General features: G+C 39.8%; 1 protein-coding gene across 1 annotated transcript in view; it reads left to right on the plus strand.

Annotated features, from left to right (window-relative positions):
* The window catches only part of hydin (HYDIN axonemal central pair apparatus protein), an 888,678-nt gene that overhangs the window by 529,751 nt on the left and 342,989 nt on the right, over positions 1 to 15,938 (plus strand). Inside the window, exons 27-28 of the mRNA XM_060837518.1 lie at positions 1,189 to 1,308; positions 6,393 to 6,602. Coding sequence (XP_060693501.1) covers positions 1,189 to 1,308; positions 6,393 to 6,602 — 330 coding nt within the window. The remainder of the gene's footprint in view (positions 1 to 1,188; positions 1,309 to 6,392; positions 6,603 to 15,938) is intronic.

Raw genomic sequence — 15,938 nt, forward strand, 5'->3', positions numbered from 1 at the left:
CTTCTCCTGAAATTTATTGCAAGCACAGCCTGGAATACCTGATGTCCAAACTGTTCCTGAATTGGCTGACTTTATAGCAAGAAAAAAAATGTTTCTGGGATAGACAAATAATTTCTGTTTGCTCTCATCAAAGTTCCTATATGGGTTTCAGTGTGACAAAACAGTACCCTATAAATCTGGACTCTGCCTGAGATAGTGTTCTTATTAGTGTTGGAATGTAAAGAAAATGATGTACCAGTTGATGGCATAACAATTTGCGAGCAGGCTGGGGTTAGGGAAATGAGCACATCGAGGCATGTGTTTGGCTTTGATGTAAAGTTATGTCTTGCACATTCCCTGCAGGACTTCCCTTCCCTGATTCTTTTACTGTTGCATTGCCTGGTTGATCATTTTTTTTAGTGAATGTTGTTTTTTTCTGAAAACTTTAATCTCCTTTGAGAACGAAGCAGAAGTTGAAATACAGTGCATTAACTTACATTATCTTGTTGTTTCATGGCAACAAGGAAATGGGGCACAGGTTCCATGGGGATGGGGTTTAGTCTGGCTTCCCCCTGTGGTGGAGACTAATCAATTTCCTGAGAAATGTATTTGAGTGAGATTGTCTGGCAGTCCTTTGCTGGAGACTTTGGAACTTTTTCCCCTGTCAGGAGAAGAATAAGTCTCAAGAGCATCATGGTACGGTAGAGTACTGAAGATCTGGAAAGTTTTCCAGCATGGAGAAATCAAAGTAAAGTGCTCAAGCAATGACTGATGTACATATGCCAGATAGTACAATGGAGCAATAGTTAGTTTTCTGATCAGCTTTATGGGGATATTCTCGAGACTTTCAATTGTGGCTGTATTTGATGGTCAGGATGATCTCGTAATGTGAATGAATGCAAAATAAATTTTCTAAAAAAGAATTTCATTGACTTAAACTAAAAATCTATCAGTTGTGAAAAGTAAATGGATACCATAACATTTATTTATTAAGATGTGTTGTTTTGATGAAAAATTCCAAATTTTATCCTGCTGACAGCAGATCCCCCCAAGAATGTGAACAAAGCAGCAAGTTGCATTTGCAATACAGCTGTACCGATCTAAATTCACTGCACTTAGCATTCTGACGGTCCTGTTTTCTATAAGGATCTATGAAAGAAATGCTGTTAATTTTCTGCAGTGCAATCAGACTAATGTTTATCCTTACAGGTAAATTTGTTAAGTGAGAATAATGCAGGGAAACTGATGCCAGATGAGACTAAAGATAGCAAGTGTCTTCCCTGGAGCTGTAATCGAATGCAAGATAATGTGGAATTAGGAGTGGAGCAGGTAAGGAACAGGATAATTCTTAAAAAAAATTTTTGTTGCATGGAATTATTGGAGTTTACAGAAACAAGTCATTCAGCCCAGTTGCCACATGCCTGTGCTTATGCACATGAGCTTCCTCTCACATACTTCATAACCAACTCGCAAACATTTCTCTGTTCTGTTGTCCCTGATATACATATGTTGCCTCCTCCTAAATGCATCTATGCTATTCACTTTAACCATTTCAGGTGTAGCAGCAGACTCCACATTTTAAACATTCACTGAGTAAAGAGGTTTCTCCTGAATTCCTTACTTTGATTTATTAATAAGTGTCTTATATTGATGACACCTAGTTTTAGAAACCATTTCAGACATTTGCAAATTTATTGAAATTTAAATTTTTTTGCTTGTGATAAATGTACAATACTTGATGCTCACGTAGATCTTCCTGACTCAAGTACATCCATCCACCTTGCTCTTACTTCTATCTCATTGTTTCACACACTGTAACATTGTCCTTTCCAGTGTTCATTCTTTTCTTTCTGTCTTTCTTTGCCTCAAACCTCTTGAACCCCTTGTCTAATGTGCAATCACCTCTCATAATCTGCCCCAAATTCATATATGTATCTCTCTCTCTCTCTTTTATTATATTATTCAAAATTGATCTTTGTGTAGATATATAATGTGTAATTAAGGTCCTGACATCAGTGTCTCCTGACACTGGGGGTGAACAGCGTATTGGTTTCCCAGTAGCAATAAACTTTCAGATATTTTTCTAATTAAACTGTTCAGAAATATTATCACGCATCTCTGGAGCAGGTGAGACGTGAATCCAGGCCTCCTAGCTTAGAGCTAAGGACACTATCATTGTGCCACAAGAGTTCTTTAGCCTTGTTGCTCCCAGGCAGTCTACTATCCAAGTACTAACCAGACTGAGTCCGCTTAGCTACTAAGATCAGACTAGTTTGGGTGCTTTCAGCCTATTACGGCTGCAGACTGAATTTTCAGGTTGTTTTTTAGAAACTAATTCTTGGATTGTAGGTAGTCCTAGTGAAATAGATTTATTGCTCATCCAATTTGATAATCCAGTCATGCGCTAAGGGCCTGCTGTGGTGTCAGGGATGGTGCAGTCTTTCAGAGGAAACATTAAATTGAGTCTGTCCAGTCCGGTGAACATACAAGATCCCTGTCAACACTCAAAGAACCGCGGTGGAATTCTCCCCATTGATCTGGCCAATGTTGGTCCTGAGCCAACATCATTGATCATAAATCTTCAGGTCAATTTTTATGTCATGGTCACACTGTGGCTCATTTTGTTACTGCATTTTCAATACACAGAACCCATTACAATTTTTATTTGGTGGAGGTCACCTGTGATATGCAAATGTCCTCCTAAAACAAGGTTATCTTATCGAAATAAAATGAAGTATTTTTTAGACTTGCTACATTTCTCTAATTCCTACCATGCTAGAAGTTTTAAACTCAAAAGTTTAGACTTGGAGGATATTTTAAAATTCATTTATGCTGAGAAAGCTGCGTAGGTTTGAATTAGGAATCTATTTTGCAACAATTAAATCAGAATAATTGTGTGACCTCATGTCATTTACTTAAGTTAAAACCCTGCTTAAGATGCATGAGAGAATGCTCAGTGAATAATAATCATCTTCTTGCTTTAGGTTTTTTTTTCCGAAGAAAGCACATGTGCGTTTCTATCCAAGTACATTGCTGACCCAACTGATAATCTGATAATGTATTATATTAAATGAATTATATTAGTTAGGGATATCTTCTGTGTTGTCCCTGAGCCAAGTTTTTCAAGTGATTGGTTATTTCACCAATCAATTCAAAATAGTGTTTTATGGAGCTGAGGTCTAAGTGGGGCTCAAGACACACCGGAGCATGTAGAGAGAACTTTCACTGGAATGTTTGAAAATTGTTGATAACAAGTGCCTTATTCTATGTCATTTTCTACTGTGATGAAGATTACATCATCTTTTCACAAGCAAAAAATCTGATGGATCAGCAGTCCCACTTATTTACAGGTTGGGAATAAATCTTAACCATGCAGTTATAAATTTGTGTGAGAGTCCCTTGTAAGACTGTAATGTTTTCGCAACTGTCTCAAGACCTTCCATCTCTCATTTTGTTGTTGGCTCAACTAGCAGAGTTCTAAATGGTACAATGTAGTTGGGTTTATAACTCACGCTAGTGCTTGCAAATGTCACCTCTACTTAGACTGATGCACAATATTGAGAAATTGCCACCTTGCCAAATGTGTTGTCTTTGGTGATCTCTGAAACAGGCCGATCTTTCCTGCTCAGCTCAAATCACCACTGTTTGTGGAATTTGCTGTTCACAAATTGCCTACTACTTATGCACGACTTATGCACATTGAAAACCATATTGAATATATTTACAAACTAATAATTGTCTATGAAGTGCTTTGAAATATGTGATTGTGCGTTTTGTCTAAATAGATAAAGAATCTAACTTATAAGTAAAAACAAGCACAAATTGAGCTGATAATATGCAGAGGACGAAAATGACAGATAAATTATTACTTGTTGACCTTCCCTGATGACCATAGTATTCCCCAGAAAAGCAGTTGGAGAAAGATAGAACTGGAGTCAATTATTACACACTTTCGTCTTATTTACAATTGCACACTGCAAACATATATCGCCTAACCCAAGAAGAACTGTTTTAACCTGTTTCTATTTATATGGGTATAATGAATCTCCAGTTATTGCTCATCGCCTACATACAATTAAACACACTTAATTTACAATTTGAGTGTTGCTGAAAACAAAACAAAGATATTCAGCGTTTTTAAGCAATGTGTGAACATCATGCCGGCTATTTGGCCAGTGGACTCTGATTGATAGAGACATTGCCCTAGAGAATGTACTATTTAGAAGATGACAGTTAACTGCCAAGTTTAAATTTATACCAGACAGGTTAACTCTGACTGGTCAAGATATTGCCGTGAGGAATGTACAAGAGGATGGTTGAACTCAGCGTACAAGTTCATATTCCAATATCAACAATTGCACCAGACGGAGAGTCGGACTGATCATATTAAACTTGTTGTCCATGTAATTCATAACACACATGCAGAAATAATCTGCTTGTAATACTCCTGCACTGTAAAGGACAGTTTGACAATGCAACTAACAATGCCACTAAACATGTAATAAATCTCTCAGTCGTGTAGTCTCTGTAAGCGAGGATTTTATTCTTGTGCATGTTTTAAATTTTTGTTGTACATTTGTCTCACAACAGATGGAAAGAGTGTTTGCTGAGTTTGAACTCCTCTGGTTCGAGCTATCCCACCATTCACAGAAAGCGCTGTTTCCTTAAGGTGCTCATAGTTGATCTAGCACATGAATTCTTCTCCATTATCAGTTAGAACCTTGTTTGGTATCCAAAGTAGTCCAAATCCATTTCTCCATTATTTTTTCGATGGTAATTTTTGCCATTCCAAAGCATTATTGTGAAAATTCTACAACTGGTCACCATCTCTGCAAAATGTGCAATGAAAGTATTTCTTTTCTTGTCCCTTACTTTTATATCCATGGCAACTATTTCATGAAAGTCTCTTGCAGGCTTATAGTAAGACATGTTGGCATTCTCCAGTAATTTTTATTTATTTGATACTCCTCACTAATCCTATTTATTAACCTTGTATATGATTGATCAACTGCACCTGGATTTTTAACCTTGATCAAGTAGGCTCAGCAAATTGTGTATGTAACTCTAAGGCAATTTTTAAAAGTTCTTTTCAGAAAGCTATTAATATTTAGCTAGCAGTTTGATGAGAAATATCAGATTTTGTTACTAAAAAGGTGTTGCCTGTTCTCACTGCATGTCCAGTTGCATTTGTATCTTTGCCATTCAAGGTTTACTCAGCATTATAGATCTGTCACTAGAGACTACAGGTCAAACTTTCACTCCCAAGTTGGGTGTGCAAAGTTTGAAAAATCTCCAACTTCACAGACCTGACTCAGATAAACTCTCCTGAATGACTATATTTTTGTCCCAGAGGGTGCTGGTATTAATTGGGGTCAGGCCCACTGCCCCAAGCAGACAGCTCCATAGCACATTCCCCTGCAACTGCAGAAGGTGTAACCCTGTTCTTTTACTTCCTCCCTTCTCAGTATCCAGAGACCCAAACACACCTTCCAGGTGAATCAGCACTTTACCTGCACTTCATTCAATCTAGTCTACTGCATTCACTGCTCATAATGTGGTCTCGACTGCATTGGGTAAACAAAACGATGACTGGGTGATCTGTCTGGGAAAAGACCCTGAGCTTCTAGTACCCTGCCACTTCAACACCCCGCCATGTTTCCTGGCCAATATCTCCACCTCAGGCTTGCTGCAAAGGTCAGTGCAAGCTGAAAAAACAGCACCTCATTTTCCTCTTGGGAACCCTGTAGCCTTTTGGACACAATATCAAGCTCACCAACTTGAGGGCTTGAGCTTCTCCCATGTCCTTACTCCAAGACCTCATACTCTTGGAACAGGAGAATCGATGTTTCGGGCATAAGCCCTTCTTCAGGAAGGGCTTATGCCCGAAACGTTGATTCTCCTATTCCTTGGATGCTGCCTGACCTGCTGCGCTTTTCAGCACTGATCTCTAGCATCTGCAGTCCTCACTTTCTCCCCATACTCTAGACCTTGTTATCACCTGGTCTGCTATTACACATAGCCCATTGTTAGCCACTAAGTCCCCATTAATAATTATTCATCCTTTCAGCCCAATTGTTATCCACTCCTTCATCTGTCCAATTGTTCTGACTCTTTTGGCTTTCTCCCTGCCTATCATTTACTCCTTAACCCCTCCCCCCAAACTATCTTCTGCATTAAAACCAACATTTTCCTAGCTACCATCAGTTCTGAGGAAGAGTCACTGGACCCCAAACGCTAACTCTTGATTTCTCTCCACAAATGCTAACAGACCTCTTGAGCTTTTTCAGCAATTTCTGTCTTTGTTTCTGATTTCATTTTGCCTGAAAGATTTTCAAACATCCGAAGTTTGTGAAAGATATATGTTATAAGTTCTTGTTCTTTTATTATTTAAACTGCATCTCTCTGTCTGATAGGTGTTTGATATTCTCCCGCTGTTTGGTCTTCTGCATCCGAATGAAAGTCAACAGGTGACCTTTACATTTTACGGCCATGTGAACATTATGAGTGAGGTGGAAGCAATATGTGAGGTGGAAGGTGGGCCAGCATATCAGATTGTACTAAAAGGAGAGGCATCATTTATCAAATATGCTTTTGACAGAAACGAGATTGACTATGGTTACCAGGTTAGTGATCATTTACTGATAGCTGCTTCACAGATCCTGTGATGTTTGCAGATTACAAGTAGTATTTCTGTGCTAACTGTTTACAAGACCAAACCAACACAAATTCCACCACCACACTCCCCGGCCCCATAACCTTGCACTTGTGTCAGCTTCAAATAGTTATCAAATGGTGCATTATGAGGTACAATATTCTCCACCTGAAACTTCCCTTATGGCTTCAGCTACTTCAGGCAAGATGACAAAGTAGCTGTCTTTATTTAAGAACACGACATTTTATAATGAAAACAATATTGTCAGAACACATTTGATGTAATTTTTCTTGCCTGAATGGATGCTTTTCCAGTTTGGATTTCTGCCATCGACTAACACTGTACCCTGATGCTTGAACATCAATCTAAATTAAAAGGAATGAAAATAGGAGCAGGCTGTGCTGGACTAGTGTAAAACTGGCCTGAACCTGGGGACCATATTCATTTTGATGGAGATGCTGTCTGGGGAGGACACATAACAATCCTTCAACAATGAACGATGGCTTAGCTCTGATCGGGTAACTCGTTGGCTTTTTCTTGGATAACACATTTTCCTTCAATATAAAATCAGCTGTGTTTTGAATCAAACGTTCTCTCACTAAACTTTGTTCACATTTAACATAAAATTTGAGCATACCTAAAAATAATATTCAGTTACTACAATGCCACTTTTATCATTGAGCAGCTGCACCTGTGATAGCACTCCTGTCTGAGTTTGATGAATGGCTCATGAAAATATGTATATACATCCAAGTCTTTAAAAGAGCTTTGAAAATCTTATGAACAAATACAGGTTGTCTTAATGGTGCATTGAAATTGCATGAAGGAATGTTTATCTGCACCACCAGTTGCTGCACATTCCGTAATAACCATGCACTATGGAGAGATGCTGGGAGAAGGAAATCTGCTTCTATACATACTAAGGAGGGGAGTCACCTTTAGACCATTGCTGGATCCTACTTGGACCAGAAGCATTCAGCCATTTTGATCAGGCATGATGTTTGTCTCGATGGTACAAAAGAAGACAAATGTAAGATTACTTGAGTATGAAAGAGTTACCTCTCTGAAAACAAAAAGAAAACTTGAAGTCAGTATGGTTGACTGACTGATACACACTGGAGGAGAAAGTGAGGTCTGCAGATGCTGGAGATCAGAGCTGAAAATGTGTTGCTGGAAAAGCGCAGCAGGTCAGGCAGCATCCAAGGAACAGGAAATCCGACGTTTCGGGCATAAGTCCTTCATCAGGAATTGATTCCTGATGCAGGGCTTATGCCCGAAATGTCGAATTTCCTGTTCCTTGGATGCTGCCTGACCTGCTGCGCTTTTCCAGCAACACATTTTCTGACTGATACACACTATCTTGGTATAAACGTATGAATGTGAAATTGTGTTACCAGGCAGTAGAGGAATCTTGGTTTAATTACCCAAAAGCACAGTCATCAGAGATATAGTGGTAACGTCACTTGACTTGTAATCCAGAATCCAGTAAGTTCCATTATGGTAGATGGTGATATTTACAGTTAAAGAAAATATGAAATTTTAAAGAACACAGCTAGCCAAATGACGATAATGCCATGACTATTGATTGTTGTAAAAACCCATCTAGTTCACTTTATGTTCTTTAGTGAAGAAAATCTGCTGTCCTTTTCTGGTCTTGCCTATTTAAGGCTCCAGACCCAAAGCAATGCAATTAGGGATGACCAATCAATGCTGCCCTAGCCAGTGATGTCCACATTCCTTAAATTGACAAAAAAAATAATCTTGAATTGACAGTGAGTTAACAAGTGAAAGGTATCCCCAATAGGGAGATCAAAGGAAATCAGAAAGATATTCTCCTGAGGCATCTACTATAAAGTGACTGGGTTATAGGAAGGGCTTACAGGAATGTGGGCCAAATGCTGGGAAATTGGACTAAATCAGATTGTAATGTCTGATCACATGGATGAGTTGGAGTGAAAAATCTGTTTCCATGCTGCATGATTCTGCGGTCACTATGAAGGTTCGCATCTGTTTGGCTCCATGGAGAGTGCTCCTAATGGAAGAGTGCTAAATGGACAGAAGGCTAGCTATACCAAAACTTGGCAGGAACTGGGGAATATAGATTGGGAACAGCTGTTTGAAGGTAAATCCACATTTGATATGTGGGAAGCTTTTAAAGAGAGGTTGATGAGAGTGCAGGCAAGACATCTTCCTATGAAAATGAGGGATAGAAATGCCAAGATTAGGGAACCATGGATGACAGGTGAAATTGCGAGAGTAGCTAAAAGGAAAAAGGAAGCATACATAAGGTCTAGGTGACTGAAGATAGACAAAGCTTTGGAAGAATATCGGGAATGGAGGACCAATCTGAAACAAGAAACTAAGAGAGCAAAAAGGGGTCATGAAATATCTTTAGCAAACAGGGTTAAGGAACTTCTCAAAGCCCTTTATTCAGATATGACAAGCAAGGGGTAACTAGAGAAAGGTTTGGCCCAATCAAGGACAAAGGAGGAAAGTTATGCATGGAGTGAGAGAAAATGGGTGAGGTTCTTAATGAGTACTTTGCATCGGCGTTCACTGAGGAGAAGGACATGACGGATGTTGAGGTTAAGGATAAATGTTTTATTACTCTAGATCAAGTCAGCATAAGAATGGAGGACATGTTGTGTATTCTAAAAGGCATTAAGGTGGACAAGATCCCAGGTCTGAGTCGGATCTATTCCATGTTACTAGGGGAAGCGAGAGAGGAAATAGGTGGGGCCTTAACAGATATCTTTGCAGCATCCTTGAACATGGGTGAGGTCTCAGAGAAGTGGAGAATTGCTAATGTTGTCCCCTTGTTTAAGAAGGATAGTATGGATAATTCAGGTAATTATAGACTGTGAGCCTGATGTCAGTGGTAGGGACGCTGCTGGAGGAGATACTGACGGTTAAGACCAATCCCATTTGAAAGAAAATGTGCTTATCAATGATCGGCAACATGGTTTTGTGCAGGGAAGATCATGTCTTACCAACTTAATAGAATTCTTTGAGGAACTGACAAAGTTGATTGATGAGGGAAGGGCTGTAGATGTACTATACATGGACTTCAGTAAGGCATTTAAGGTTCTCCATGGTATGCTGTTGGAGAAAGTGAAATCGCATGGGTTTCAGGGTGTACTCGTGAGATGGATAAAAAGCTGGCTGGGCAACAGGAGACAGAGAGAAGTAGTAGAAGAGAGTTTCTCAAAATGGAGAACTGTGACCAGTCTTTTTACACAGGAATCCATGCTGGGATCACTGTTGTTTGTGATATGTGTAAATGATCTGGAGGAAGGTATAGGTGGTCTGATTAGCAAGTTTGCAGATGACACTAAGATTGGTGGAGTAGCAGATAGTGAAAGGGACTGTCAGAGAATGCAGCAGAATATAGATAGATTGGAGAGTTTGGGTGGAGAAATATCAGATAGAGTTCAATTCAGGAAAATGCAAGGTGAATGCATTTTGGAAGATCCAATTCAAGAGTGAAATATACGGTATGTAGAAAAGTCCTGGAGAAAATTGACATACAGAGAGTTCTGGGTGTTCAAATCCATTGTTCCCTGAAAGGTGACAACACAAGGTCAATAGGGTGGTCAAGAAGGCACACAGCGTGCTTTCCCCCATTGGTATTGAGTATAAGAGTTGACAAGTCATGTTACAGTTGTATTAGACTTTGGTTTGGCCACATTTGGAATATTATGTTATGTACAGTTCTGGTCGCCATATTACCAAAAAGATGTGGATGCTTTGGAGAAGGTGCAGGGGAATTTCATCAGGATGTTGCCTGGTATGAAGAGAGGTTGAGTAGATTAGGATTATTTTCATTAGAAGGGCAGAGGTAAAGGGGGTCCTGATTAAGGTTAACAAAATCATGAGGTATAGACAGGATGGATAGCAGGAAGCTTTTTCCCAGAGTGCGGAACTCAATTACTAGGGGTCACAAGATCAAAGTGAGAGGGAAAAAGGTTAAGGGAGATATCCGTGGAAAGTTTTTTATGCAGAGGGTGGTGGGTGCCTGGAATGCATTGCCAGGGAGGTGGTAGAGGCGGGCATGATAGCTTCATTTATGATGTGTCACCTTCAGAGAAAGATTTGAACTAGGAAACAATGTTTTAAAATAGTGCATCTTCTATTTAAGCAACATGTTACTTATAAATGATGTAAATGAGAATGTGGGGGATGAAAAGTACGTTTGTGGATGACATGAAAGATTGATGCGTAGTTAATAGTGAGGGGGAAGGTCTCAGGATACAGGCAGATATAGGCAGGTTGACCAGATGGGCAGATCAGTGGCAGATAGAATTTAATCATGGAAAGTGTGAGGTGATGCTCTTTGGAAGAAGTAACAAGACAAGGGAGTATTCAGTAAATGGCAGGATACTAGGAAGCTCAGATGAAAAGAAGGGTCTTGGGATGCTTATGCATAGATCCCTGAAGGCAGGTTAATAGGGTAGTTAAGAACGCATGTGGGACCTTTGTATTTACAAACTGTAGCATGGATTATCAGAGTAGTGAGGTTATGCTGAAGCTGGACAGAACTTTGGTTAGGCCACAGCTGGGGTAGCTCTGTGCAGCTCTGACCTCTGCACTATGGAAGGATGTCTTTACATTGGAGGAGGTGCAGAGGGAATTCACCAGGATGTTGCCTGGGATGGACCATTTCAGTTACAAAAAGAGTTTAGATAGGTTTGGGTTGTTTTCTTTCCTGTGGAGAAATCGGAAAGAAACCTGATTGAGAAATATAACATTATGAGGGGCAGGAACAGGGTGAATAGGAAGCAGATAGTCTCCTTACTTGAAGGATCAATAACAAGGAGACAACGTTTTAAGGTGAAGGGCAGGAGGTTTAGAGAGATTTGGGGTAAAACACATTTCATCAAGAGGGTGGTGGGAATCTGGCAGCCTGGCAGAATAGTAAAAAAAACTCTTCTTTGAAAACGTATAGTATGTGGATGATCACTTGAAATCCCATAACATTCAAGACAATGGGCCACATGTTGGAAATGGAATTAGTGTACATAGGTCAGTGCAAAATTAATGGACTGAATGGCCTCTTCTGTGCTGTATGACTATGGAAATAAGGAGAAGATGTTGCTTTGTGCATTGTTATCCAGTGGAATTCTCTCCCCAAAACAGCAATGGAGCCAGAGTTATACAATATTTTTGAAGTTAAGTTAGGTAGATTCTTAACTGACAAGAGAATCAAAAGGTGTAAGGGAAGACAGGAAAATGGAGTGGAGGCCATAACCAGATCAGCTGTGATTTGTTTTTAATGGTGGAACAGGCTCAAGACAACAAATAGTGTTCTTGTGCTACTAATTTATATGTTTATATTTAAAAGCCCCAGCTTAAGACTTTATTTATTGATGTTTCTGTTGGTCAAAATGATACGAGTAAGTGCTTTATGATTTAAGAGACTGTTACTGCTACAATTCCCAGGTAACTGTTCAGTCAGGCTGGGGATACTGTACACCTGGGATTGAACGGAAAACTGAATTGAAGCCAGTCAACAAAGGAAGAAATAAGATGGTGTTGGTTCTTGGGAACTTCAAGCTTCTCACCATTATACTCCGCTATCTGTCATTTTGTTGCCCACTTAACATTTTGAGATCTCTTTACAACCACTTTGTGGCGTCCTCAAACCTTAAAGTTCCACTTAGCTTTCTACCGTCAGTAGACAGTGCATTACTCTCTATTTCTTCATCTAATTCATTAATATAGATTGGAAATCACTGAGATCACCAACACTCCACTCGTCAAAACCTAACCAGCTTGAGACTACCATATTTCTCCCGCAAATAAATGCAAAATGCTGCAGATTTTGGGAATCTGAAACAAACACAGCAAATACTGAAGGAATTCAGAAGGCCTGACAGAAACAGTGTTTATATTTTGATTCTGATATGACTCTTGTTCAGAGCTGTTGTTTCCTGTTCATTGACAATCCTCTATCCACACTAATATATCATCCCAGCTTAATCAACCCTAACCTTGTGGATTCAATTCTTGTGCGGCACCATGTCAAATTGTGCCTGAAATTTCAAATATGCTTCAAATACTGGCACTCCTTTATCTATGTTGTTTGTTCAATCCTCAAAGACTATTGATCTATTTTTCAAGTATGACAAAGCCATTTTGATGTTGTTTGATGTATTATGATCTTGCTATTACTTCCTTAACAATAGATTCTATCATTTTCCCAATTACAAATTTGGCTGTCTCCCTCCTTCCTTGAATTAATGTTACCTTTAAGGTCTTCCTGTCCACTGGGGCCTTTCCAAATGGTTTGAAGTTGGGGCAATTTGCTCTTAATTCCTGTCTTCATGCAGGGCTATTGCTCTGATCTGCTCAGTACCTCTCCTGTTCAAGAACTGCATTGACAAACCTCACCCTGCCCCTTTGTGGCATGATGCAGCAATAGCCCACTCAAATAAACCTTTGGAGACAAAGGTTCTTTTATCTTCATTTGCACATGTTGACTTTTCCTGTCCTTAGTACTGACAGTCACAAAGCTTATCCATACTACAGGCCAAGTTTAACCATGAAGCCAAACAGAATGTCAAACTACTGTCTCTGTTATTAATTGTGGTTTTAGGCACAAACTATGCACAATGCCAAAGGAATTAACAATATGCCTGTTCAAAGATAAAAGTCTAAACAGTTACAATATATTTTGAATAAAGTTAGAAGTATACATTGCTTTCATGGTAATATATCAGTACATTAACAGCTCATACTAAAGGTCAAGTGATTTATGGCACTCTCCTACAGTTAATGAGCTTTGCAGTTTTCTTAGGCTTGGTTCCTTCACCTTAAGGTCTATTCCCAAGTCCCTTTGCACTACAGACTTCTGAATTTCCTCCCCCTTTTGAAAATACTCCATGTCTGTACTCTTCCCACGGAAGTGCATGATCTCACACTTTCTGACATGGTATTTCATCTGCCACTTCTTTGCCCACTCTCCTAACCTGCCTCCTCAATTCTAGCTGCCTCTCTACCTAACTTTGTAACATCTGCATACTTAGCCAGAATTTCCTCAGTTCCTTTGTCCAGATCATGATCCTTTGTCCAGAAATGAAAAGTTGTGGTCTCAATACTGACCCTTGTGAAACACCACTAGTCACTGGCATCAATCCTGAGAAGGACCCTTTTATCCCCACTCTCTGCCTTCTGCAAAACAGCCAATCTTCTACCTGTGCTAGTACCTTGCCTCTAACTCAATGGGACCTTATCTTACTCAGCAGTCAGAAAAACTGAAAGGCCTGGAAGTGAATAAATCACATGAATCAGATGGGCTACGTTGTAGAATTCTACAGTATCCTATCAAAGGCCTTCTGAAAGTCCAGATAGCTAACATCCATTGGCTATCCTTGGTCTAACCTGCTTATTACCTCTCAAAGAATTCTGATAGATTTGTCAGGCATGACCTCCCCTTGATGGAACCATGATGACTTCGCTCTACTTTATCATGCACTTTCAAGTATTCAGAAATCTCATCCTTCATAATGGACTCCAAAATCTTACCAATGACTGAGGTCAGGCTAATTGGCCTATAATTTTACATCTTTTGCCTCACTCCCTTCTTAAATGGGGGGTGACTTTATAGTCCTCCAGCATCTTCCCTGACTCCAGTGATACGTGAACGATCACTCCTAAAGCCTCCAGTATCTCTTCAGCTATCTCCTTCAGAATTCTAGAGCATAGCCCATCTGATTTATGTGATTTATTCACTTCCAGACCTTTCAGTTTTTCTGACACCTTCTCCTTTTAATACTCATCTCTGCCTCCTGACTCTCTTGAATCTTTGGAAATTTACTTTAGTCTTTCACCATGAAGACTGATGCAAAGTAATTATTTAGTTCCTGAGCTATTACTACTTCTCCAGCATTATTTTCCAGCAGCCCAATGCTCACCTTTGCCTCTTTTTTGCCCTTTATATATCTTGCAAATCTTCCTAATATTACTGGCTAGCTTACGCTCATATTTAGTCTTCTCTCTCCTTATTTCTTTCTTTTTGTCCTCTGTTGGTCTTTGTTAGCTTCCCAGTTCTCTGGATTCCCTTTGCCAAATTATATGCTTTTTCTTTTGCTTATGCTTTCCCAGACTTCCCTGGTCAGACATGCTGGTTGCCTCATTTTGCCTTTGGCGTGCTTCTTTTACCTCGGGATGAAATTTTGCTGTGTCTCTTGAATTGTTTCCAGAATCTCCTGCCATTGCTGTTCCACTGTCTTTCCTGCTAGGCTCCTCTCCCAGTTAATTATGGTCAGCTCCTCCCTTCTGCCTCTGTAGGTGCTTTAGTCAACTGTAATGATGTTGCATCTGATTCCACCTTCTTTCTTCCTTTTCAAATTGCAGAGTAAATTCTATCATATTATGGTCACTGCCTCAAAAGAGTTCCTTCACCTTAAGCTCCCTTATTAAGTCTGCCTCACTGCATAACACTAAATCTGGAACTGTCTGTCCCTTGTGGGCCCCATCACAAGCTGCTCCAAACAGCCATCGTGTGTACATTCCACAAGTTCCTCTTCTTGAAATCTACTACCACTGATTTTCCCAGTCCACCTGCGTATTGAAATCCCCCAGAGATCACTGTAATCTTGTCTTTCATACAAATCTTTTCTGTCTTTCGGTGTGTCTTATGCCCCAAATCATGACTACTGTTAGGAGGCTGTAGATAATTCCCATTATGCATTTTTTAAACTTTGTGGTTCTTGAACTCTACCCACACAGATTCCACATCTTCTAACCCTGCTTCTTTTGTTACTATTGGCTGAGTTTCATTTTTTACAAACAAGGCAACCCAACTCCCTCTGCCCACCTTCCTGTCTTTTTGATAGGATGTATATCCTTGGTTATTTATCTCGCAGTTTTCATCCCCTTGCAGCCACATTTCCATGGTGCCCACCACATCATACCTGCCAATTCTGATTTTTTTTTTATTTCAAGAATATACTTTATTCATAAAATAATTTGATGGTCTGTACAGTTGGTCATGCCATACATATGTAAACATTTACATACAGAGATCAGAATTTATCATTTTTATATACAGGTCTGTACATTTTTCAATCATATATTTCAATATATTTAGCTGAGGTGTCAGCAGAGCCCAAATGACTGCAAGGGCCCCCTGTTCTTCTTAGTCAGGCAGATGTTACACGGTGGTCTTTCCCCACTGCACCTTGGTGGCAGCTGCCCCAAGCTTCAGCGCGTCCCTCAACACTTAGTCCTGGACCTTGGAATGTGCCAGTCTGCAACACTTAGTCGGGGTCAACTCCTTCAGCTGGAAGATCAACAGGTTTCGGAC

This window comes from Hemiscyllium ocellatum, chromosome 17 (genome assembly GCF_020745735.1).
Source record: "Hemiscyllium ocellatum isolate sHemOce1 chromosome 17, sHemOce1.pat.X.cur, whole genome shotgun sequence".
NCBI classification, from domain to species: Eukaryota; Metazoa; Chordata; class Chondrichthyes; order Orectolobiformes; family Hemiscylliidae; genus Hemiscyllium; species Hemiscyllium ocellatum.